Genomic DNA, 24,537 nt, shown 5'->3' with positions numbered 1-24,537 from the left:
ATATATTAAAATATATTATACTCACATGAATAGTATATATATATTTTTTAGAAAGATAGGAATATAGCACGTTCTGTTAAATAGCATGTTCTTTTGTTATATCTTAATAATAATACTAATTCCTCAAGTTATCTAGAATTGAATTGAATCAACTATAAGATTCTTAAAATATTTTTTAACAAACATTTATAAACAGACCTATTAAGAATAATTATCAGGCAATCAATTTGACTTAATTCTTAATAACTATCATCAAGTGGTACTATTTACAGGAAAGGAAGTAAGAATAAAATTTATAACTAATTTTAAATTCCTTTATTCTAGTGGCTTTCTCTAATCTTTTATTATTTCTTTTTTCTATCCATTAGTAACATTTAACTTAAAAGCATTAGAGACTTTTTTGAGAAATGCTTCTCGTTGATTTTATTCAAGAGCGGGGATTAAATGGCATTTCTATAGTCCAATAACATCCAACCTAACATTAGCCTAACACCACTTAAACTATATGCACAAGCTAACAACACAGAATAGTTAATATTGATCTAAAACCAACATGAAATTATCACCCCACTGCTAGATAAGCCCTAAGAATTCTTTGTAAAATTTCAGTTTAATTGAAATAATCGAATTGAATTGATCGAAATTATCAATTTTGCTTTGTTTTTGTTAAAGCTTGGTTGGGTTCAATTATAAATTTTGGCAACTTTGATTATTTCGATTCAATTTGGTGTTTCTGTTGAAAAAATCGAAATAATTGAACTGATTGAATTGAAAAAAAAAAAGTAAAAAATAAAATAAAAAAAGTACAACCAAACCTAATTTCTTAGTCATTTCTTCACCTTCGACCCTTCTCTCCTCAGCTTGGATTGCTCCCATCAGTCGTCATCTTCTAGACCAAAGACCCACACGTCCTCTTTGCTCTCATTAATCGTTGTCATCGTCGCCTACCTTTCGTCTTGGACTCTTCCTTCTACCTTCCACCTTTGACTTCGACAAGTTGCAACATACCAAATTGACCCATCCTTGAACCCTTTCCCTTCTTGGACTAATAACCCACAATTCCGATCAATCACTTTCTATCTTTGCCTATTAACTCTTTGGTCCTCTCCCTTTCGATTTCAACCAATCAAACACTATCAACTAGGGGTGTGTAATCGGTTATAACCAAATCAAACTGTCCGAAATTCACTAACCGAACCGAACCGACCGACAACTCAATATAAACGAACTAACCGGTAACCGATATAACCGAACTATAAATAGGCTAACCGAACCAACTTAATAACCGAAGTTTTGCCTAAAATTCTAACCGAGCTGGTAACCGATCGGTATATAACTGAACCGAACAAGTTGGTTCTGTCAGTTTGTTTAGTCTAATCGAACATTTGAAAATCTACCGAAGTTGACAAAGCAGATACCCTGGCAATGGATTCCTAACATTTTAAGTGGAAAAGAAAGCATGAAAGAAAGCAAAAAATCCCCAGATTTTCAACGGAACAAAACATAAAATCTGCAAAGCACATTAAAAAATCTACAAAACATAAAATCTGCAATGCACAAATGACCATATATCACTAACAATCGGACTTTAATTAATACCCATAGGATCAGAAAATCCTACCAAATATTCTATGAATTTCGGGCAACAAAAACAGAAAACTATAGCAAACACAAACCCATACCATACCATCAAAGTTCCAAACACATGAATATCCACTAAAGCATTATCAATCAACAAACTAGAACAATAACTCATAATATATCCATTTGCATCAAATGAATTATATGTTTGCTAGTGTGAAGCTATGTATAAAATTCTAAGTTGCTTCATTCAAAAAGTTTACATAACAATATCAAGAGGGTCATGAGTTTTAGTGTCAATTTGAAATTTCACTTCAGCCACGCAAGAGTCAGAGCCCCTCTATCAATCCGTCTCTGCCTCATTACTTGCAAAACTAAGTCCATTGACATTTAACCACTACTCTAATAATATATAGCAAGTACATACCTAAAATGAAATGCATACATTTGCTAAAGCATTCATATTTCTTAAATCTGTAATTAATGGATCCATCAAGCCATTACAGAAGAGAAATACATAGAAGTCATCAATATGGAAACTGCTACACTAGAAGCTTGAAGGCAAAAAATAAATAAATACATAAATACCACAGATAAATTAAGCATAATGGAAAGGCCCAAAGTTACTCTAAACCAATAGAATTGGGTAGGAAACCAAATAAAAAAGGATCAAATGTCCACAATCCACCTTACTCAAAATTGTCCACTCTAGTTTACAGTACACTGATGATCGTATTGGAGAAGTCTGTCATATATGCTTCATTTTAAATTTGTAAAATAATACAATAAAGAAATATTAACTAATGCATCAAACACATCAAAGTATATATTGAAATTGAAATATTGAGAGGCACAAATTCTCTTACTTACAAATGCATGAGCATAAGTCTTTAAAATCTAAATTTCCATAGGTGTGGGGCTGTCAACGGTAACCTTTGCCAATTCTAAAACAATACAAAAAATTAATTAAATAATTTAAAAATAACAAGTATAAGTATTCACTACAAGAAAAATCAGTTTTAGTGACGGAAAAATCCGTCACTAAAAACATAAAATCCGTTACTAAATTTTTCTGTGACGGGTTTAGTGACGGGGTAAAATCCGTCACTAAAGCGGGCGTGACAGAATTTTAGTGACGGGGTGAGTGCTAATTAGTTTACCTTTTTCAAGTTATTCAACATGATCCAAATCTTCTTCAACACTCATTGGGGTGGTAGATGACCGAATCCAATCTTGAGTACAAAACAAACTTTCAACAACTTTAGGAGAAAGAGAACTCCTAAATGGATCAAGTACTCGACCCCGTATGCTAAAGGCAAACTCAGACGCAATAGTAGAAACTGGAATTGCCAACACATCCCGAGCCATAGAAGATAGAATAGGAAACCGATGAGAATTAACTTTCCACCAATTCAAAATGTCAAAGTCATCAGTTTCCTCCTCACACACCTCACTGAAATACTTATCACATTCTGAAGGCACAGTTGTAGACTCACTACCACTTGCATACTTATACTTTTTGAAACGAGAACTAAGTAAATTTGGTCTGCTAGATTTTCCCTTCTCAACATTCTCCACAATAGGTGTAGACACTTAAGACTGCTCTCCTGTTTCATCTTGAGGTGTCAATTTTTTCTTATATTCTTCATACAAAGCATATACGGCATTTTTTAAGGATAAAACTGCAGCAACCCTTTTCTCATCTGGATACATCTCTTGAAGTGCATACTCCATAAACTTTAACTTATGCGTAGGATCAAGTACTACAATAATGTAAAGCAAGTGATTTATTTTTTCTGGATCCCCCCAATATTTATCAAACTTTCCTTTCATTTTTCCAGTCATCTTACTCAACTCAAGATCGTCACCCTCTTGCCACTCATGTAAGAGACAGTGAACGGTACTAATCTCATGAAAAAAAGTGGTGGAGGTGACATATGAAGTACCCGAAACCCGCAAAATAAGCTCATAAAACTGTTGCAACACTCTAACAAACATTCTGACCCTTGTCCAATCCTCTGGCTTGGATCTCCCATCAATAGTAATAACTTGTTGCAGGTCATTATTCCAACTACTTATACCAATATCAAGCATAAAACATGGTTCTTCCTCATCAAATCTCTCAAAAGCTCTCTCAAACTTTTGAGCAATCTCTAACATCAAGTATGTGGAGTTCCATCTAGTTGCAACATCCAACGACAATAAGCCCTTAGATTCTATTTTTTCCACTTCCACAAATTCTTTGAATTTTCTTAGTCTTGCTGGAGATTGTCTAATATATCTATCTGCATCCCTAACTCTTGTTATTGATTCATTTAGCTCTTTCAACCCATGTTGCACAACCATATTTATTATATGAGCCACACACCTGATATGCAAATAATGGCCACTCATAATGCTAGCATCCCATTTTGCCATTTTTTTCCTGAAGTTACCCACAGCAATATCATTTGAACTAGCATTATCTACTGTTAAAATCAAAACTCTATCAAGTTTCCAACCCATTAAACACTTCTCAATTGCCATAGCAATGGCATCACCCCTGTGACTATATATTGGACAAAAATTTATAATTTTTTTCTTCAATGTCCAATTGTTGTCAATATAGTGTGCTGTCAAGCACATATAATTAATCATTTGAATGGAGGTCCATGTGTCAGTGGTTAAACAAACTCTTTGGTATGAATTTTTTAACTCATTCATCAATTTTAACCTCTTTTCATTGAATAATTCAAAACAATCTCGAGAAATTGTCCAACGTGAAGGAATACGAAATTTTGGACAAATCACATTAATGAAGTGCCTAAACCCCTCACGCTCAACAAATTTGAAAGGCATCTCATCAACCATCATCATACGAGCTAAAGCGTTTCTAGCAAGCACTTGATCAAATCTCCAATTCACCAATCCCATACTCTCCCCCTCTCTCTCAGCCCCCGTTGAAGTTGGTTGCAAGTTTAATTGCATTTTGTGGGTTTCCAAAGTATGAGGGTGTTTTTTACATGTTCCCATATGATTCTTTAGAGCTATAGTCCCATTTTTTTTTAGATCACAATGGAATTCCTTAGAACAATAGTTGCATCTCCCTTTAATCTGACCCTCTGAATTTGTAAACTTTGTAAAATGATCCCACACATTTGACCTAGCTCTTATTGTTTTTCTCTTTATCTTTCCTAGTGATGTTGCACCTCTATCAGCTTGAGATTGGCTACCTTGACTTGGTACTATTGGTGTAGGTCTTGAACTATCATCCATACTAGGGATGTTTGTTGTGTGACTGGTGTCTTCTTCTCTTTCCATCTAAAATTAATACAATTGTAAATTTGTAATTAATATGTATTGTATTTAAAGAGTGAGTTTAAATATATTCTAGTATTTGTCATTTGATTTGTGTTTTATGCAATCTGTTGACAGATTGTTTTTTGCTTCTTTTTTTTTTCCTTTCCTTTTGGTTTAATTTGAGCTCGATGAAGGCATTTTCTTTAATTTGATAATCTGTGCAATCTGTTGACAGATTGTCTATTGATAGGTTGTTGAGTTGACCTTACTTTTATTTTTTATTTTTAAATCTGATCATAGAAATTCAAATAACAGTTGTTTAAATCCCATCTTGAAAAGAGTTTAGTGGGTGTCTTGTAAACAAACTTAATCAAAATAAGATAATTATAGCAAGATAAAATATCACCAAAAAAAAATATTTTGATATTTTGGATTCATGCTTGCACTACGAGCTTTAGTAAGTAACTTTTACTAGAATAGTCAACCAACATTCATGGTGTAAACACTATAAAGTCCTAGAAAGAGAGCGATGATTTTATTTTATATCAAATTTGTGAGAGTGTTTATAGTTAAAGCCAATTGATGTGGAGATAAAAATTCTGTCGCTTAAATCTTATTCCTCTAAATACGAGAGTAGATATATCACATAAATAATTAATATTTAAGAAGTTAATTTATATGATCATCATTTATCTTGTACAAATGCAAAATAATTATTATTAGTAACTGATTAACTCCATGTACAAGTATAAGATATATACTTCTTGTCATGGCTAGACACAAATAACACAAGATGTCAGTTGATGTTCATATGTTAGTTTCAGTGACAAGTCAATATAGTTTGAGCTTAAAAAGTAATCGAATGTTCCATTGAGTCATTGACTCAACAAAACAATTTCATATTAGTGGACGAACAAAAGAGAACAGAACAAACCTAAGTTATTTCAAACAGAACAAACCTAACAATTTCAAACTAAGGTAAGTTACCTTTAACCAGTCAACAAAGAACAAACCTAAGTTACATTTAACCTTTAGGAGTGGACGACGGACGGCTAGCTAAATCACTTTAGGAGTGGCAGTGGACCGTGAACGGACGCCACTAATATCTGCAAAACAAAAGAACAAAATAAATATAGAGATATAGGCATAGAGCAACTAAGAGAGAGAGAGAGAGAGATGAAGGGGGAGAAAGAGATTGCTCGAGAGAGAAAGAGACAGAGACAAAGATAGAGATAGAGAAACTGACCGATTAGACGACGGTGGATTGGTGGCGATGAAGGAAGCCGAAAGCAACCGACGACAATGGTAGAAAGCGACGGCGACGATAGGGTTTTGGTAGGGGGTTAGGGTTTCGATCGCCTTCATCTCTCTCTCTCTCTCTCTCTCTCTCTCTCTCTCTCTCTCTCTCGCGTCGATAGAAATTTGGAGAAGGCTCTAGAATGCCTTCTTTCTACCCCTCACGCACGGTTAACCGATAATCTCACAAAACGACGTCGTTTGAGCATTGGGCGGTTCGGACTAAACGGTTAACCGACCATCAAACCGATCCTATTAAAACTAACCGAATAGCCTAACTGAACCACATGTTTCTAACCAAAGAACCAACCGAACCGCCATTCGGTTAACCGATGACCGAGACTTATTTAACCGAACCGAATCGGTCGGTTCGGTCAGTTCGGTTCGGTTAGTTCGGTCTAACCGAACCCTTGCACACCCCTACTATCAACGGGGAATTTTTTTTTTTTATTTAGGTACCCTCTCTTTGCCTTTATCTTTTACCATTTAGCCCTCGATTTTTTTTAGTTTATTCAGTTTTTTAGCTTTTTCCAGTTGGTTCGGTTTATTAGTTTGTTCAGTTTTTGTCAATTTTTTTTGTTGTATTTTTAGGTTATTTCAGTCGGTTCAATTTTTTTATATTTTTAATTTATTCGATCAATTTAATTTGATTTTTCAATTAACATCAAAATTTTCAGTTATTACATTTCGATCCGCCGTTTGCACATGTCTATGGACCATGCCAAAAAGGTATTATCAAGAAATTCAAAACCAAATTAGATTTCTTTCAGTAAAATGTTTAAGCATAAAAAGTTAAAAATAATTTAGAAGTTGAAAACTGAGACTCTATAATAAATATAATAATGATTTGTAATATCGGCTCAACGTGGTTGGCATTGAGGGCAAAATCGGAAATCAAAAATCCACAAATCCCACTCCACTCGTCGCCTTATATTTACGTGACAAATTCCCGTTTCCTCGCTTGCCTGGCCTCTCCAGTCTAGATTCTCGGCTGAAGAAGAGAGCAAGGAAGTGAAGATTGAAGAAGATGTCGTGGCAGACGTACGTGGACGAGCATCTGATGTGCGAAATCGAGGGGAACCGCCTCTTCGCCGCAGCCATCATCGGCCAGGACGCCGCTGTCTGGGCACAGAGCGCCACCTTCCCTCAGGTTTTACTTCCTTTTTCTTGTTTGTTCTTCTTGGGAATCCGTAAAAGTGCTTGTGTCTAAGTCACGGAAGTAAATTGCTGGTGGGTTTGTTGTTAGGGCCTCCATGGATCTGAATCATCTTATGGCAATGGGGTTGCATTGGGCTTGATTTTTTTTTCAGTTTTGACAACTGTTTTCCTTGCATCTGTTAGTAATTTATAGCTCTTTGTTTTTGGGATTTTATGCTCTTTGTTTGATCGATCAATTGCGTTTGGATTTGATGCTAGGTTTCATCTAATTTCTGTGTAATGGAAAGGTTGAGGTGAAAATGTTAGTCATTATTTTAGTTGTTGCTAAATCAATTATTTTCTTATAGTTGAAGCTTAAAAGGAGGAAGAGGAAGGAACCAAACTGGATTCTGAATTGAATTTCGCTTTAGTCTACCGGGAAAAGTCTCATGTTTGAGTCTTCCCTTGTGTAGCCTCTCTCTACACTTTAGGATATGGCCGGTTGCCTGCCATTAGATTTTCCTTCCTGGTTTAAGCGGGTAGAGACTAATGATGTTGTTACTAGCAAGGGTATTGTCAATCCGTGGAAAACAACAGCTAGGTGTAGCAGGAGAAGATTGGCCTGAATTAACTCTCTGAGCCTAACCTCATCGATAGAGCGAGAGGCTAAGCCTGCTCTGCACGTAGGTATGTCTTGAAATAATTTATTTATTTCCTTTTAAGAAAGTAACGTTTGTAAAAATGCTTAAAATTAAAAAAGGCACATTTTATTTGCCTCTGAATGCCCATGCCCAAAAAAAAAAAAAAGGGTCTAGGATTCCTTTTGAGCGTTACATTTCATTCTTGCGATATGTTTGGTTGGATCTATAATTACATCCTTCTTGAAATAATGACTATAAAAATTGAAGGCGCAAAACAACAGACAATTGGCCGATTCTGAGGGCTTTCTGTGACATGAATTTCATGATTTTGCGCTGATTTATTTTCCATTCAAATATGTGCAGTTCAAGCTTGAAGAAATAACAGCTATCATGAATGATTTTGCCGAGCCGGGTTCGCTCGCTCCAACTGGCTTATACCTTGGAGGGACAAAATACATGGTGATCCAAGGGGAACCTGGAGCTGTCATTCGAGGGAAGAAGGTGATGAATTTGTAACTGAGCTTCGTTTAATTGTTGCTTTCTATCACGTTATTATCAAAGTGGACAACCAAAAAAGTACGTTTAACATAGTTACAGAGAATAATGCTGCTGATACGTGGATTATTTAAAATACGCTGCTTTGTTGAGCGTTGCTCTCTAATCCGGAAAGCTTCATTTACATAGTAAGAAACTGCATTGCTAAGCTTCATGACACCATCAATATCCTTTATTGGATACATGATGGTTTGGGAGTTCCATGCTCTTAGACACAACTTCTTCCCAGTCATCATGTTTAAAGATCCATGTTTCAGGGCTATGACCTGGTTGGACCCGTTTTTACAAGATTAGTTTCTTGAATCTAAGGGCCTTAAAGAAAGTACGAGTCATATATAAGAATAATCAACGAGTTAGAATTTTCCGTAAGTAACCCGTTAGTGAAATAAAAGCTTGATATGTTAGTTTTTATAAGTTGCTTCCAAACTGGAAGAATTAGGGACTAAAAGTTGAAACCCGTTCACCTGAATTGTTTAGTGTGATCATCATGAATGGTTTTAGTTGAAGACTGTGTATCCTTGTGTCTGTTGAGAATATTGGGTTTCATAGTTTGAAGTCCATTCTGAAACCCAGAGGGTGAATCTGAATTTGGCATCTGTTGTCTCCCTAATAGACGTAATGGTGCTGATTGGTTTAGGGTCCTGGCGGCATTACTGTTAAGAAGACTAGTCAGGCATTGATCATTGGCATCTACGACGAGCCAATGACACCTGGCCAGTGCAACATGGTTGTTGAAAGGCTTGGTGATTATCTCATCGACCAGGGTCTTTAATTCCTTTGGTATGTTCCATTTTCTACCTGCAATTCTTCTTACCTTATTTTTGGGGCTTGCATCTTCTCATTTGCAGCACTTGAACTTATTGCAGTGAAAGAAGGATACAAGTAACTGAAGTGGCAAACTCTATTGTGGAAACAAACAGTATTGAAGCTTGTGAAGTGCTAAGATTATGCTATTTGCTGAGCTGAACTATATTTTCTCTCTGTGCTGTTGTCATTTGGTCCAAGTGAGGCACTTTTTGGACTTACAAAAGCGGTCTTTATTTGACAACATTTCATGGGATGCATCAGGCGCGTCCATTTCTCAACTTGTTAACTCGTGCATTAGTAATGGCAGCTTGAAACAGGGTTTCAACCATCCATGATTTCTCTGGACAAGCATTTATCCCTTCAATTCAAAAAATAGGGATGATAATATATACCCCAATTTGATTTTACGAGTACTTGAAAAATCCAGTTAATTTGTGGCCAATATAAACTTAAAATTTTATTTAACAGAGAAAATGTCAAAATGAATATGGTTTCTGGCCCATGCCTAAATCGCATATATTAATGTATTTTTTTTCTTGTTTATCGATGCCATTTACTCAATAATATGTACGCGGAAGTGACGGTTCAGATCTTGTTTTTCTATTGACAAAACTTGAGCATGATACTTAGATTCCAACACGTCATAGCTTAAAAGGTTACAACTCAGAGCTACCCATGTTCCGTTGAAGAACCAACAACAGAACACCTACCATCTTCCTAAAGCACCTTCTAAGTATCATACAATTACAAAACCAAGAGGGCTCGGTTGCTGCTCCACAATGGCAATGCAAATCAAGAAACTCTCTCTAGCTCCAAAATGCATGCTATGTTGGACAGAGAATCTCAGACAAATGGAAGGGTGGCCAAAAGCAGACAACTAGAAATCCATACAGAAAATCGTACTTGAATAGAGGAAGAAGAAGAAGAAGAAGAAGAGGAAGATGAAGCTGTTGCAGGAGCTGCTGTTGAATTACTTGCAGCAGTTTTTCTGCCCCTGTAAAATTTCAACGGCCAAGTCCAGCATTATGAGTATGAAAATTAAAGAGATACTAAAAAAGGGATGTCAGATAAAGCCATAGATAGACAGACATGAATGGCGAGTTAAGATTCACGTAACCAACCCCACCATAGTGGGGTAAAAGGACTTGATATGTAGTTGTACTAAAAAAGAATGTTTTTATGGGATGCTCGACATACCCGGCTGTCATATACAAGCAGTTGTCATAGCCTGCACCACAAAACAAAAAGGTGAGAATAAGCATACAGATGCACAAGACTTGCCCTGCACTTGCTCACGTGTTTGTGAGAAAACAAAATTGAACAAGAGAAGGAGATTTGTCCCAAGAGAAAAGGGTTTAAATCTTAGTATACTTACTAGGGTTCTTGTTTGTTTTAATGCCAGCTCCTCCAAAACTGCAAGCAATATCGGTAGCTCCATTTTGTTGGTAATAACCGTTGAATGCATAAGATGCATGCGAAACTAAACTATCCGGCTCAAAACAAGGTTGACTGGGTTGAATAGGAGAGCAGTCCACATTCCCGGTACCACAAGCCCAATCCAAGGCGTTCTGTAAGTCAGCTTCAGAGGCAGTAGCCGAAGCAATACACCATGTTCCGTTTGAACCAGTAACATTTGATTGTATACTCGTGTCCAAGGCACCCCTTCCAGTGAAATCAAGGTTATAAACACTTGTTTGGTCTGGATAAAATAGGCCCCAATTCCTCTCTGAATCCAGACCAGGTTTTCTGTTCTCGTTGAACAATGAAAAAATATACACATCTAGCTCCTCTCCAGGCTTAGCGGGGGTACCTGAATCATTGATAACGTGGCGAATCAGATTGGCGTTGTAAGTCTGGGCATTATCTGGAGTAGCAGCCTTCTCTTTGGTAGATCCCTTGGAAGGCCAGCCAGTCTCAGTGACCATAACCTTGATTGTTTTGAAGTTTAGGGCCATCAGTGCAAAATAAATAGCATCAATTTGTGCATCTAACATGTTGGTGTATAGCAGACCGGTATTTTGGTCGATTACTTCAGAGGATGACTCAAAGAGCGCATAATCAAGAGAAACTTTATTATGCGAATCTCTATAAGCATAATAAGGATAGGTGTTAACCATGAAAGGTGACTGATTCTCTGCAAGAAACTCCAGCATAGGCTTCAGAAAGAATGCATGGCTACTGTTAAAGGCTCCAGCAGAAGGTGGAAATGATCTAGACAAAACGCCGAGAGAGTGGGTACTCGAAACTTTAATCCTCTTGTGCAGGCCAGCTTTTCTTAGAGCCGTGAAAACATTTTGCATAGCAGGTACAACCAGGGCAGAGACATTATCGGGTGCTTCTGTCACTTCAGCACCAACAGTTATGTAAGTGATCTTTGTGGCTGGATAGTAAGGGAGGATGCTGTTTTTCAACCAGGTGTCGGCATTGGATTGGAATTGGGAGAATGGCAACAAATCTGAATTCGGAATCCCAACCATGAGCTCAACTCTAGTGTTTGCAAAGGCCTTAAGAACCTGGATGTTTGAATCATATATCCTCAAATATTTGATGTTGTGAAGTCGAACCAACTGTGCAACTTTATCTGGCGTGGGAAGGTCGTCGGCATATCTTCCATAGCAAACTCCAATTTTGCTCCCCTTGCAGATATCTGCACAGAAATTGAAGAGAACCGAACCCCTAGAATCAAAATGCCATCACATTGTACAGCTTTGTATGCATTTGCATGAGGTCTTCTTACCCACAGTGCTTATATACCCAAGACGACCTCCCTAGTAGATTACTTCTACCCATATGGGATTAGATTGTGAAAAACAACCCTCCTTTAATTTGGTCTGATAAAACTTGTAACACCACAAATCTCACCTGAAACTGCTAGTTGAATGTGGCTTATTCAGAAAATCAACCCATACACAAGATCTCCCCAATAAACTAGTAATGTGGAGTTAGATTTTGACAAGAACTTCCTTTGTTTTTTGATGAACTGGAGCAGTTGGCATTATACATGCAAGGACAAGTAATATATCTCACCCTACCAACAGCATCGTACTTTCTACCTATGAAAGCCAATGGCTGAGTTACTACTTACTCAGATAGAGTATTAAATTACTCCATCCAAATAACATGGCAAACTAAACCTAAAACTTGAATATAAGGGTGTCCTGCAAAAGTATTTAAGGCCCTCAGGACAGCTCATCAATAGGAAGGTTTTACCTACCAACATGAACAAGCTACTGTTAAGATTTTTACATACAAATAGTGAGTCCAGAATTAACTGCATTCCCCAAACAAGGCAACTTGCCATTTGAGCTGTCAATAGATGACCTGACCCGATAATCCAACCCAAACTTGACACGAAATTAGTGGGTTTGGGTCGACCTTTAACAGGTTTGGATCATTGTTGGGTCGACCCAATAAAAGCTTGTTGGGTTTGGGTTGATAGTAGGTCAACCCTAAAAAACTTGGAACTGACCCGATAACAAGGCAAGATTTTGATTATTTTCCAAGTTGTATCATGGATGATGGATATACACTGTTCTTGGTTTATGTTTTGACTACTTTAGATTGTTCAGAAGAATTAGAACAAAATTAATCACTTCATTAGTAATTTATGGGTTACTTTATTTTATTTTTATTTTTAATATTTTGATTAGTATTTAAATAAGTACTTAAACAGGTTAATAGGTCAACTTGATCTATACATGTTAACCTTTACATGTATTTACCAAACTAACCTATTTACCTATTTAGTTAGCATGTCCAAGTTAAGGTTGAGGGTTTTAACCCAACAGGCTAACAGATCAAGTTAGGCTTGAGCCTTTAACAGATTGTGACCCAACAATGACTTGACTTGAGCCCGACCTGTTTATATGTTTTGACACCCCTACTCCCCATATAAGATTAATTATTGACTACTAGAGATGAAGCATGAGTTAGAAAATTCTCAAGTCCTACTTGAGCTATAAGTGATTGAACATCAGCCCCTCACAACATGTTTATCAAATACCCAAATAGACCACCTTTTTATGAGACGAGAGAGCCGCTTATGTTATGAGAATTGCAAAGCTATACTAGGCATTATCACTCAACATGAGCTTATGGTCCTTAATGTCCATATAAAAAAATGATGAAAGAACGAGATGGTAGGATTTATAAGGTGAAAAACAAGTTTTTTAATTTTAAGGAAAAAGCATGTGGAAATATAGATTAAACTATAGCATGAGAGGCTAACTATAGGAAGCTTAGTCTTTGTGACCATGATGTCTAGTGGTTCTTGAGTGCAATGGGCTACTAGAAGATAGAATAACATTAGGCTCATGGGGAACCTTGTCACTTGACCTTAACCCCAATAGAAGCGGGACTTAGCTTCAAAAGAGCACCTTTGAGACAATTCCCAACCCACATGAAGAGGGTGTGAACTAAGCTCCTCCACACTTGTGGCTAGGGGAGGAAGGTGGCATTCACTGTCGAGGGGCAGGGTACCCTTACAAAATTTTATCAATGGACAATGGCCAATCAATTTACTTTGAATATTTAATTGTGCTAGGCTTTAATAAGCCTCTTTATGCAACTACTTGTTACTAAAAATTTTAACTCTCCACTTACTTTTTCTTACTATTAGATTTGGGTCTGATTTTTATGAAGTTATCGCGTCTACTTTTTCCTGAGCATCAAATTGGGGAGCACATTTACAAAGTCCGTCTTTCCTATTTCTCCCCCATTCTGCCTTCCACTCTCTCTCTCCCTGTCTCTTTCTAGAAACCTCACTTTTGTTTGTTGCACCAATAAGGCTCCCTTTAGGAGGCACGCCTTAAGTAGTACAACGAAATCTTCCCTTGATTTTTATGAAGTTATCACATTTACTTTTTCCTTAGTATCAAATTGGGGAGGACATTTACAAAGACCGTCTTTCCTATTTCTCCTTCCTTTTTCCTTCCACACTCTCTCTCTCCCTTTCTCTTTCTAGAAACCTCACTTTTGTTTGTTGCACCAATAAGGCTCCCCTTTAGGAGGCATGCCTTAGGTAGTACAACGAAATCTTCCCTTGATTTCATTTAAAAAAAAAATGGACACAAAAAGTTGAAAAAGCACTTTGCTTGTACATAAAATGTTTAGTGCTTCAAGCTTTTTACACAACTTACTCATTTCAAGTGGTTTAGACAAATATGAAAAACCCCAAGTGAAATTGGGAAGAGGGTTTAGTGCAAGCAATTTTCAAAGCCTAATTCCTAAAACCTAATAACTAGGCAAAGGAAGTAAGAGACATCTAACACATGCAAAAAGTGTCCAGCAACTATGACTACCACATGGACAAGAGGGCAAGTTAGATAAATCCCACTTAAATGTCCAGGGTGGATAAACATCCTATGGTATTCAAGCTGCCAGTGATAACCCACATATGCCTTCTCCACCCTAAGGGATATAACTCGTAGCTACCTATTCACTAGGAGAAAATAACCCACCAAAAAAGTTGTACCACTGATAATTCCTCACAGGTCCATTCACATGAGAGATTAATAAGCAGAATCCCACTACTATCTATACTATCTATCACGATTAGGTCAACTCTATACAACCAACAGGCAGGTATGACGACTACATTAAGTACAATTTTTCCAAGCATCATATGCTCCTTCATATATTTTTTCCATCTTCTTCCTAAAGCTCACGTAGTTCTGATTTGGGCATCAAAGAGTCTTCTTCCCTTGGAATATCCTATGTTCACATTGTTGTTAAAATCCCGATTTTATGCGTACGATTTTACGATTTTACGATTCGAAGACCCCCAAACGATTCGAATCCCAAGTAAAATCCAATTTGGGATAAAATCCTATAAAATCTCGATTTTACATGTACGATTTTACGATTTTACGCTTCAGAGATCCCCAAACGATTTTACGATTCAAATACCTCCATTGATTTAAGTTGTAATTTAGAGGATGCTTCCAACGTCTCAATGTCACATAGCATATGACATTGGAACTTATGCAATGAATTGTTATATTTTGCCTCTAAATTGGAACTTGATTTAACATTGATTGCATAAGTTCCAATGTCACATAGCATCTAACATTAATTGTATAAGTTCCAATTTACTTGATTTAAATTATAATTTTTACTTGATTTAACATTGATTGCATAAGTAAATCAAGACAAACAAGTAATTAATTAATGGACCACCCAACTCCAAATCGGGATATTATTTGATTTAATCAATGTTAAATCAAGAAAAAATTGCAATCTAAATCTAATGGAAGACGTTGGAAGCATCATCTAAAGAATTTTAAACTATATTTTACCTCTAAATTACCTATATTTTGCCTTTAAATTGCCTATACCAACCTGCTAGTTTTTGAGCTATATTTTGAAAATATCATCTTTTGAATTATAATAAGGAATAATTAGGTTATTAAATGATATTAATTCATTTTCTACAAAATTATGTTATTATAAACATATATTTACAAAAATTAAAGAGTATTTTTAATTATCTCTAAAATCTTACGATTTTACGATACGATTTTATGAACCCTTTGTCGATCCCACTTAAAATCCCGATTTTAACAACCTTGCATGTTCATATATTTTTTATATCCTCTTACTAAGCTCAGGCAATCTTTGACTTAGGCATCAGTGAGTCTTCCCTTAAGACACATCCAAGGGTGATTCTCTACTGTGTTTGCAGGTAGTGGAGTTCCTACCAATTGAGGCTAGTCATCAAATTGTGAATTTCAGCAGCATCAGTTGCATTCTAAAATTGTTTTCCCAACTAGTGGCTACTAGTTCCTCGAGCCAAGATGAAATGCATTCAAGTTAAAAGAAAAATTTATTATGCAAACAGGATCGTGACAACTGACAGCTAAGAAATGCATATCAATCAGACAAGCCTAGTGAACCGCCACATGGGTTTCAACTGTAGCAGTTAGCATATTGCTTAAGGATAATAAGCGTCTGTATTCCGCAACCTCGGTTAATTATGGCACTTCCCTTTCGTTTACTAGAAAACTAATGCACTTTACTGTCCATTAATATTAAGCCCCCAACTAATCGACTAAAGTGACATTGATGTTAACATACTACTTGAAACTGAACAAAACAAAGTAAATAGAAGTGAAACACATAACTTCCATGAAGAAAGAAAAGGAAAATAATAACTCCAGAACAGAACCCAAAGATTTTTATTTATACAGTACTGCTTGCATAGTGGGCAAAGAAAGAGGAAATAATAGACAAAAACCCACAACCCAGGAAAAAACAATGATGTAATGGGCCACAGAGCATCCAAAAAGATGATTCGAGGCACAAACAAAGCAGAAGCAGGTACAGGTACAGGAAGTGAAATGAAATGCGCCTAAAATGCTTTGAAATTCCCTTCTTCTTTTTTCACATTGCACTGTGCTTTATTTTTAGACAAGTACATTTTAATCAATAATTACATAAAGCAACATGAATATAATCATTAAAGCACTCGTATTATAATTTATAAATAATAAATACAAATACAGGCCAAAAATAAGTTTGATGAAACCCGCATTTAACAGGATTTAAATCTGGAATCTTGAAGTTTGCAAGACCTCACATTGCACCGTGTTTAACAACAAGAATCTTCCACAAACCATAGAAAAAGGTAAAACCCCAGTTCGCCCTTCAAAAATGGGGTGCAAAATAGCAACGAATGAAGATCTAATCACCGGCAGAGAAAGACAAGGCCAAAGAAACCAAAGAAATCACTGCAACACTATACAAGGACATACAAACACATAAGCATGTATATATATATATAATGGGTAGCAATGCATTCACGTAGAGATGAAGATTGAGGAATGAAAGAGCAGACAGACCCAGGAGCAATAGGAGCAGAGAGGTCGCAAGCATGGCTCTGAACACTTTCGCCATTGCTCTCCTGCAACTCTTCTTCTTGCTTTACTCTTCCCAACGTTCCCTCTTCCTTCCGGGCAACGGCTCTTTTTCTGGCTCTCGCTCTCTTTCTCTCTCTCTCTCTCTGTACTATTAGTATGAACTGGGAGGGGAGGGTAAGGGAAGCGCAGAGGGAGGAAAACTTTTTGCTGTAGCCGTGGTGACAAGACAATAGGGGTGTCAGCAGTGTCCGGAAGCGGACTTGAAAGTGATTTATGAAATGGGGTTTGTTTGAGGCTCTCTGGATTCCGCCACGATTCAAGGTTATATTGCGTGCCAGGCGCCACCCACCCACCCATCGCATGTCTGTTCCCCAAACGCATTCCAACAAATAAGTTTTATATTTTTATAGGAGAGTTTTAATTTTTAAAATAACATTTTTTTAGTTTATATTAAATAATATTAGTGTGTTAATTTAAATATACTAATTAAATTAAATAACATTATTTAAGAGATTACAAATTTTTATATAAATATTTTATAATTTATATTAATATAATATATAATAATAAAATATTAAATTTAAATATTGAAATTATATTTGAATTCTAACAAACACTATGTATTACGTTATTAGATTTGTTTTTCATATATTTTTAATTAAAAAAATTAAACCAAATACATATAGATTTATGTATATATGTTAAAATTTAAAAGAATATAATGCTAGCCATTAACGAAAGAGAGAGAATAAGAGTAATAAGTAGAGTTTTGTAATAAATAACCTCGTTATAGTTGTAAAATGGGGGCTTCAAGCTCTTCCGAATATGGTATAATGATAAAATATTTAAAATTTTACATAAAATATTAAGATTTAAATTAATGCGACTACTTAAAAGATAAAATTATTGATAGAATGTAGTAGTAAAGTTGTAAGATAAATCATACATAAATTATATCGAATATTTAATTCTGAATGTATATAGACTATGATCGCATTCAAATTTATATGAAAAAATACATTAAGGGAAAAAATACTCATTTCTAAGAATTAGTCTAGCGAACATCGGACATTCAATGTGAATTAAAAAAAAAAAAACCCACAAACATAGTATAATGATAAAATATTTAAAATTTTACATAAAATATTAGAATTCGAATCACTATGACCATTTAAAAAACAAAATTATTGTTAGAATGCAATAGTAAGACTATAAGGCAAGTCTTATATAAATTATGTTTTATATTCAATTTTAAATGTGTATAAATTATGATCGCATCCAAATTTTTTTAAAAAGTATATCAAGAAAAAGATCGCTCCCCTCTAGATATACCTTAAACATACCAAGTGAATAAATAAAAAATTGGGGGCTTCAAATTATTAAAATTCTTCAATTACCAATTGTACAGGTAGGGGCAAAATGGTCCGAAGACCATTCAGTTCAGATTTCAGTTGGGAAATTGGGACGATTTAACGTACAAGAAGCAGAAGAAAAATGATTTTTCTACCAAAAAGGGGGGTGTCACTGTTGTCGGCATGGCGAATTTACCATTTCACCCAATGGTTGGTTTTTAAATTATAAAAGTGAACGATCCAAAGAAAGGTGGGCGATGCGGCAGAAAAGCTTAGCTTAGACCGATGACTGCTGTAATTTGGCGGTCATCTTCGTTTGAATTTATAATTTCTCATTTTTGTATCCTACCACCGACTCTTCCCCAAATTTCATCAACGTTGCCCCTTTCTCTCACGCTCTCTGCAACTAGACCAAACCCAAGAAGAAGAAGAAGAAGAAGAAGAAGAGTATCATGAAGAGCAAGAAGCCACTGCAGCAGCTCAAGCTGTCGGTGCCCCCTCAAGAAACTCCAATCTCCAGTTTCTTGTCTGTATCCACATTTCCCTTCCCCCTACTCTTCGCTTGATTGATTGCCTCTTTTTCTTTTTTTAATAAAAATAAAAATAAAAATTCAATTACTCAAATCCCTAATTCGTGGTTCTTGATTTCGAAATGTTGCAGGACTGCCAGTGGTACTTTTCACGACGGCGATTTGCTATTGAACCAGAAAGGTTTGCGCCTCATCTCCGAAGAAAATCAATCTCGTGTAAGTTATCTTTTGTTTCTTTTTTTCGTGCGTGCTTGCTATGATCCGTTTCCGCATTCTAGCTGTTTTCTGATAATTTGATTGGTATTCATAATCTAATCCTGCGCTAAAGTGCATCAGGCCTATGAGCTATAATCTTGCTTGTCCGTTCTGTTAAGTAAAATCCCAACTACTTGATCGATTGTCTTTGGAATTTGTAATAACAACAGTAATAAAAGATGATCGCTCTTTCCAATTCCAGACCTTGCTTATGAGGGGGCTACTGTTTGTAATTGCTTGTTACCTGCCATAAAAATAGGACTGTATAAGTATATAGTTCTATTCTTTTTGTTGTGGCATATAGATGTAGAGTACACCTTTTCTGCTAGATGTAAATCGGTAAATGTTACCTATTGATGGTTCTATTTTGATCCCTAAGAAACACAAAGGTGCCATGTTCTAATCATATATGTTAAGACACTTACATAAAACGACAACAACTATAACAACCTTTAATCTTATTAGGTGAAGTTAGTTACATGAATTATAGACTTCCGGCTATCTATGCCCATGGTCATATCCTTTATAAGGCCATTATAGGATAGAAAATGCCCTAATTTTTTAATTATTATGCTTATGCATTCATATGAAAATGGTGTATTGACTTGTCTCTTCCTATCATGTCTTAATTTTATCAAAAAATTATTGAGCAAAGGTGTATCTGTGTCCTACATCCTTATCCGTACTTTTCATATATCCTTGAGTATATGTTTGTGGCCACCACCAAGGTATCCCAATGTATGGCCTAAGGCCTAGTAGCATTCCACCAAGATGGTCTTGCCATGCATATTTTCACTAATTTTTGTGTTATATAATCTCAAGACTCATGCTATTTGCTTTTTTTTGGTACTTTAAAAGCCTTCAGAAATCAAGGAACTTAATCTCCAATTCTCACTGGAAGACCTCGAGACCGTTAAAGTCATTGGGAAGGGAAGTGGTGGAGTAGTTCAACTTGTCCGCCATAAATGGGTAGGAACTTTATTTGCTTTGAAGGTAATATGCTACAAATAACTTTCAACTTCCCTTCTATTACTTTACATATAATTGACTGCACTCTGAAAGTTGGCATTTAATGATTGTGACTTATGCTTTCTGGTGTCTCATACTAATGAAAAGTTTTAATTCTTTTGATCAATTAATGTTTTTATTTCCTTCCAATAATTAAATGGAGTTTATATGCAAAAAGATGTGAGGGTAATTTGCTTACATACATTCTTTGCATGAACATTCGTGATTGGTGTTGGGAGATTTTAAATTGATCAATGTTGATCTTTTCTAATCTCTTTGCTGCATTAGTTTCATGAACAAACTTGAGAATTCATGACGTTTGATCCAATGAAGTTTACATTATTGTCAGTTACTTAATGCAATCCTCCTCACTTGTTTGGGCTTGCGACCAGCTATAAATAGGAGGAAGGATAACTTGATCCACAGGCAGAGTTCTTAACCAGATTCCAGTAAAAGTTGCACGTCATGAGATTGATTGATATTACTTATACTGCAAAATTTGCTCCATAACATTTATTTCCTACATATAATGGATGATGTAATTTGACTGAGGGGTTCAACCCTCAAAATTGGTGTGGACATCTTGAAATTATCACCATGTAATTACTTCTTGATGCCATGTTTAATAATATACATGCCAAATTGTGCTATTTTTCTGCTGAAAGATATTTGCCCCTTCAGACCATATTTACATGGCAAGAAATTGTTGGTTTGTCACAGGTTATCCAGATGAACATACAGGAGGAGATACGTAAACAAATTGTGCAGGAACTGAAAATAAATCAAGCATCACAATGTTTGCATGTTGTAGTTTGTTACCACTCTTTCTACCATAATGGAGTTATCTCTCTTGTATTAGAATACATGGATCGTGGATCTTTGGCAGACATAATCAAACAAGTAAACACGATCCTTGAACCATATCTTGCAGTTGTTTGTAAGCAGGTTATGAGTTTCTCCCCTCCAGAATAAAAGCTGAGATATTAATAGTCCTTTCAATAGTTTGCAGATAGTAACTCATCATGTAAGTTGTTGCCTTTCCAGGTTTTACAGGGTCTTGTGTATTTACACCATGAAAGACACGTAATTCATAGGGACATAAAACCCTCCAACCTGCTGGTGAACCACAAGGGGGAAGTAAAGATTACAGATTTTGGTGTGAGTGCAATGCTGGCCAGCTCAATGGGTCAACGGGATACATTTGTTGGGACCTACAATTACATGTCGGTATGCATTTGTATCACCCTTGTATTTGTAGTGTATCTCCAAGTCAACATCTTTTTTCTTCTCTAGTTTTTGAATATCTTCTAAACTTGCAGAAACCAGTATCCACAGCTTATTTTCAAGAATGTTACTAATGGATTGGTCATGTTGTTTCTATGTTCATTTCAGCCTGAAAGAATTAGAGGAAGCACTTATGACTATAAGAGTGATATTTGGAGTTTGGGCATGGTAATTTTAGAATGTGCCATAGGGCGTTTTCCCTACATAAAATCAGAAGATCAGCAAGGTTGGCCAAGCTTTTATGAACTTTTGGAAGCCATTGTGGAAAGTCCGCCACCTTCTGCTCCACCAGATCAGTTCTCCCCCGAGTTCTGCTCGTTTGTATCTGCCTGGTAATTACTGCAATATTTTGTTAGGTTGCATCAATATTCATCTATTTATTTATTTTGTCTACAAGGAATTGCAGTTGGACATTTTCTTTTTTGGATTTATTTGAAATAGTGAATCTGGGCTGCTTGTCGTGTTAGCTTGTTCCGTGGTTGAATCCCATGTTGCAAGAAAGTGGCCCTTTAGAATGCCGCCCTTTTGGGTGCTCAAGTGATTCTGAACTAAATCCCCTTTCAGGGTGGCTGATGTCTTGGCAGTACTTCAAAGCTCTATACTGTTAAACAGATTTGCCTACAAGTCTTAGATATGTGATTAACGGGGTAGATTACTTATCATAATCAGCTGCATTAAAAATTACAAGGTCAAGATAGCATCTTGACTTTGTACCCCCCATCTAACTGAATGAATCAATTCTATTTTAAGTTAGAGACCCTCTGTTTTTAGGCCCAACACGATCTAAAGAGATAAACCAACCTAGGCTTTGTTTACAGATGATTAATGAGGAGTAATTGGTTTTGTTGCTTTCAAACACACAATATAAGAGAAACTCAGCTGCTTGGGGCAATGTTCCTAACCACCAATAGATTTGTTTTTCATGATTTATTTTCTCCCTGCTTTAGTGCTCAGAACTCAGATTACTTGTAGGTTGCAGAACTTTTTTGTTGAAGAAGCTTTGACATTTCTAATTGGTCTGATGTATGCTATGCTCTCCCATATTGAAACTGCAACTCTTGTTGACGCTACTGTTTATTGGATTTGCAGCATACAGAAGGATCCCCAAGATAGATCGTCTGCTTTGGACCTTTTGGTTAGTACTTTGCTTACTCGTTAGTAGATTTATCAAGTCTCCATTAAGTCAACTCCGGAGCCTACTTTCTCTTGCAGAGCCACCCGTTCATCAAGAAGTTCGAAGACAAAGACATTGACCTAGGCATTCTGGTTGGCAGCTTGGAACCTCCTCTAAATTTTCCCAGATGATCTCTTGTACCATTTTCTTCTGAATGTAAGATGAGCTTCCTTCATATGTATCTGTTAACAATTACTAGAACATTTTCTTTGAGCTAATCACTCGGAATTAATCTAGCAAACGATTATCTCCTTGTTTTGCTTTTTTCTTTCCTTTATAATTTTTCAAAATTATTGAGAGGGAGAGGATCCATCTTTTTTAATTATTTAATTTTATTTGTGAAATTGGTTACATTAATTGTAAAGTTATTTTTTATAATTAAAAGATTATGAATTTGAGTTGTGAAAGTTTCTTTGGAAAAATAAAGAGTAGATTGCTTAGATTCAACTTTTTTCCTAATTTCGTGAAGTAAGAAATCCGTGAGGGCACACCCACACCCTGACCCTATGAACGCCAAAGGGTATCGATGCTTTCTATTTTTAAATTACATCATTTTTTTTCAAATTCTACTCTTTTATATTATATTATGTTATTTATTTTTATATTACATCGCGCCCATTAAATGTTTATATTTAAAAAACAGTGAAACAATATCCTAAGTATCTGTCAGTTTTATTTATTTTATGCCCCCATCGGAATCAATTCCATCAATGTATCATTTTGTACCTCAGTCAAGCCTTCTTATCTTCACTCCCTCTTTTCAGGCCCTCCACAATTTCACAAAAAGATAAAAAAAATAAAAAGGTCACATATAAAATATGGGGGGTGAAAAGACATCATTTAAAAACGAGTAATAATGAAAATAAATTTACAATATAAATATATAAAACATATTTTTGCATAATAAAAATAAAAATGCTAGAATTACACTAATTTGCTAAAAGATAGATATACTGAAAAAAAATGTTGATTAAAAATGGAAACCTTCATTATTAAATATTTTAAAATTATTATTTTTTATTTTATTAGTGATTTTTGAACAACCTCATTAAGGAAATGTAAAAAATTACCTTATTAATGAAAACAACACCAACAAAAGACATGTAAAAGAAATTAAAATCTGTTTGCATACTTGCTTTTAATTGAGGAGCTCACATATTGTGCATGCTTTTTTGGAACCCTCTTTATTTAACTATGGTCGAATTTTAGCTTCGCACCTTGTATTACTTACATATTTTGATAGTCTTCTTGTATTTTGTAATATTGTTTACTCAAAGTGTAGTGTGAAAGATGTTTGAGCTTGTGCACATAATATATATATATATATATATGATGTGTTTTGAATTATGAGTCACTTGTGAAAAAAAAATTGAGTTTAAGAATAAATAAAATCAAAAGATAAAAAAAAGAAATTAGAAGAAGTCAAAGAACCCTCTTGTCTAAGTCTTCTAAAGACTCCTTCAATTTCGGTTGAAATATCTCAACTAACCTTCAAAATCTTTATCTTGAATAATGAAACAGATGATAATTTTAATTTTAAAAGACATAGAGATTCTATCACCTATTATCTAATATTTCTATAAATAGAGGTTGAAGTATAATAAAAATTTAATAAAACTTTATTACATATGTTTCTAATTTTTAACTAAGCTAACTTAATTGTCAGAGGGTTCATGTAGGTGATACTTGCGTCATCTGATTATCTTTTATCTTGCAGACTTTTAGAGACCTAAACGCGATTCCTAATTATAAATTTTATTGTTATATTTTAACAACAATAAT

The 24,537-nt window shown here is 35.4% G+C and overlaps 3 protein-coding genes across 3 annotated transcripts; 2 read left to right on the top strand and 1 right to left on the bottom strand.

Annotated features, from left to right (window-relative positions):
* Positions 1-7,107: 7,107 nt before the first annotated feature.
* On the top strand, positions 7,108-9,703 carry LOC127796026 (profilin-like). The gene is made up of 4 exons (XM_052328062.1): positions 7,108-7,306; positions 8,298-8,435; positions 9,127-9,269; positions 9,356-9,703. The coding sequence occupies exons 1-3, from the start codon at positions 7,184-7,186 to the stop codon at positions 9,259-9,261; spliced, it is 396 nt and encodes a 131-aa protein (XP_052184022.1). The 5' UTR covers positions 7,108-7,183; the 3' UTR covers positions 9,262-9,269; positions 9,356-9,703.
* A 161-nt stretch (positions 9,704-9,864) lies between these two features.
* LOC127796025 (glucan endo-1,3-beta-glucosidase 13-like) lies at positions 9,865-17,316 on the bottom strand. The gene is made up of 4 exons (XM_052328061.1): positions 17,135-17,316; positions 10,672-11,943; positions 10,494-10,524; positions 9,865-10,290 (listed from the first exon to the last, which is right to left on the bottom strand). Exons 1-4 carry the CDS (start codon positions 17,187-17,189, stop codon positions 10,140-10,142), a joined length of 1,509 nt encoding a protein of 502 aa, XP_052184021.1. The 5' UTR covers positions 17,190-17,316; the 3' UTR covers positions 9,865-10,139.
* Positions 17,317-18,751: 1,435 nt separating this feature from the next.
* On the top strand, positions 18,752-23,075 carry LOC127796024 (mitogen-activated protein kinase kinase 6). Its single transcript, XM_052328060.1, has 8 exons — positions 18,752-19,030; positions 19,166-19,250; positions 20,148-20,282; positions 21,018-21,242; positions 21,342-21,524; positions 21,690-21,913; positions 22,671-22,716; positions 22,794-23,075. The coding sequence occupies exons 1-8, from the start codon at positions 18,957-18,959 to the stop codon at positions 22,884-22,886; spliced, it is 1,065 nt and encodes a 354-aa protein (XP_052184020.1). The 5' UTR covers positions 18,752-18,956; the 3' UTR covers positions 22,887-23,075.
* Positions 23,076-24,537: the final 1,462 nt, after the last annotated feature.

This window comes from Diospyros lotus, chromosome 2, assembly GCF_014633365.1.
Source record: "Diospyros lotus cultivar Yz01 chromosome 2, ASM1463336v1, whole genome shotgun sequence".
NCBI classification, from domain to species: Eukaryota; Viridiplantae; Streptophyta; class Magnoliopsida; order Ericales; family Ebenaceae; genus Diospyros; species Diospyros lotus.
This window is presented reverse-complemented; position numbering and strand designations above follow the sequence as displayed.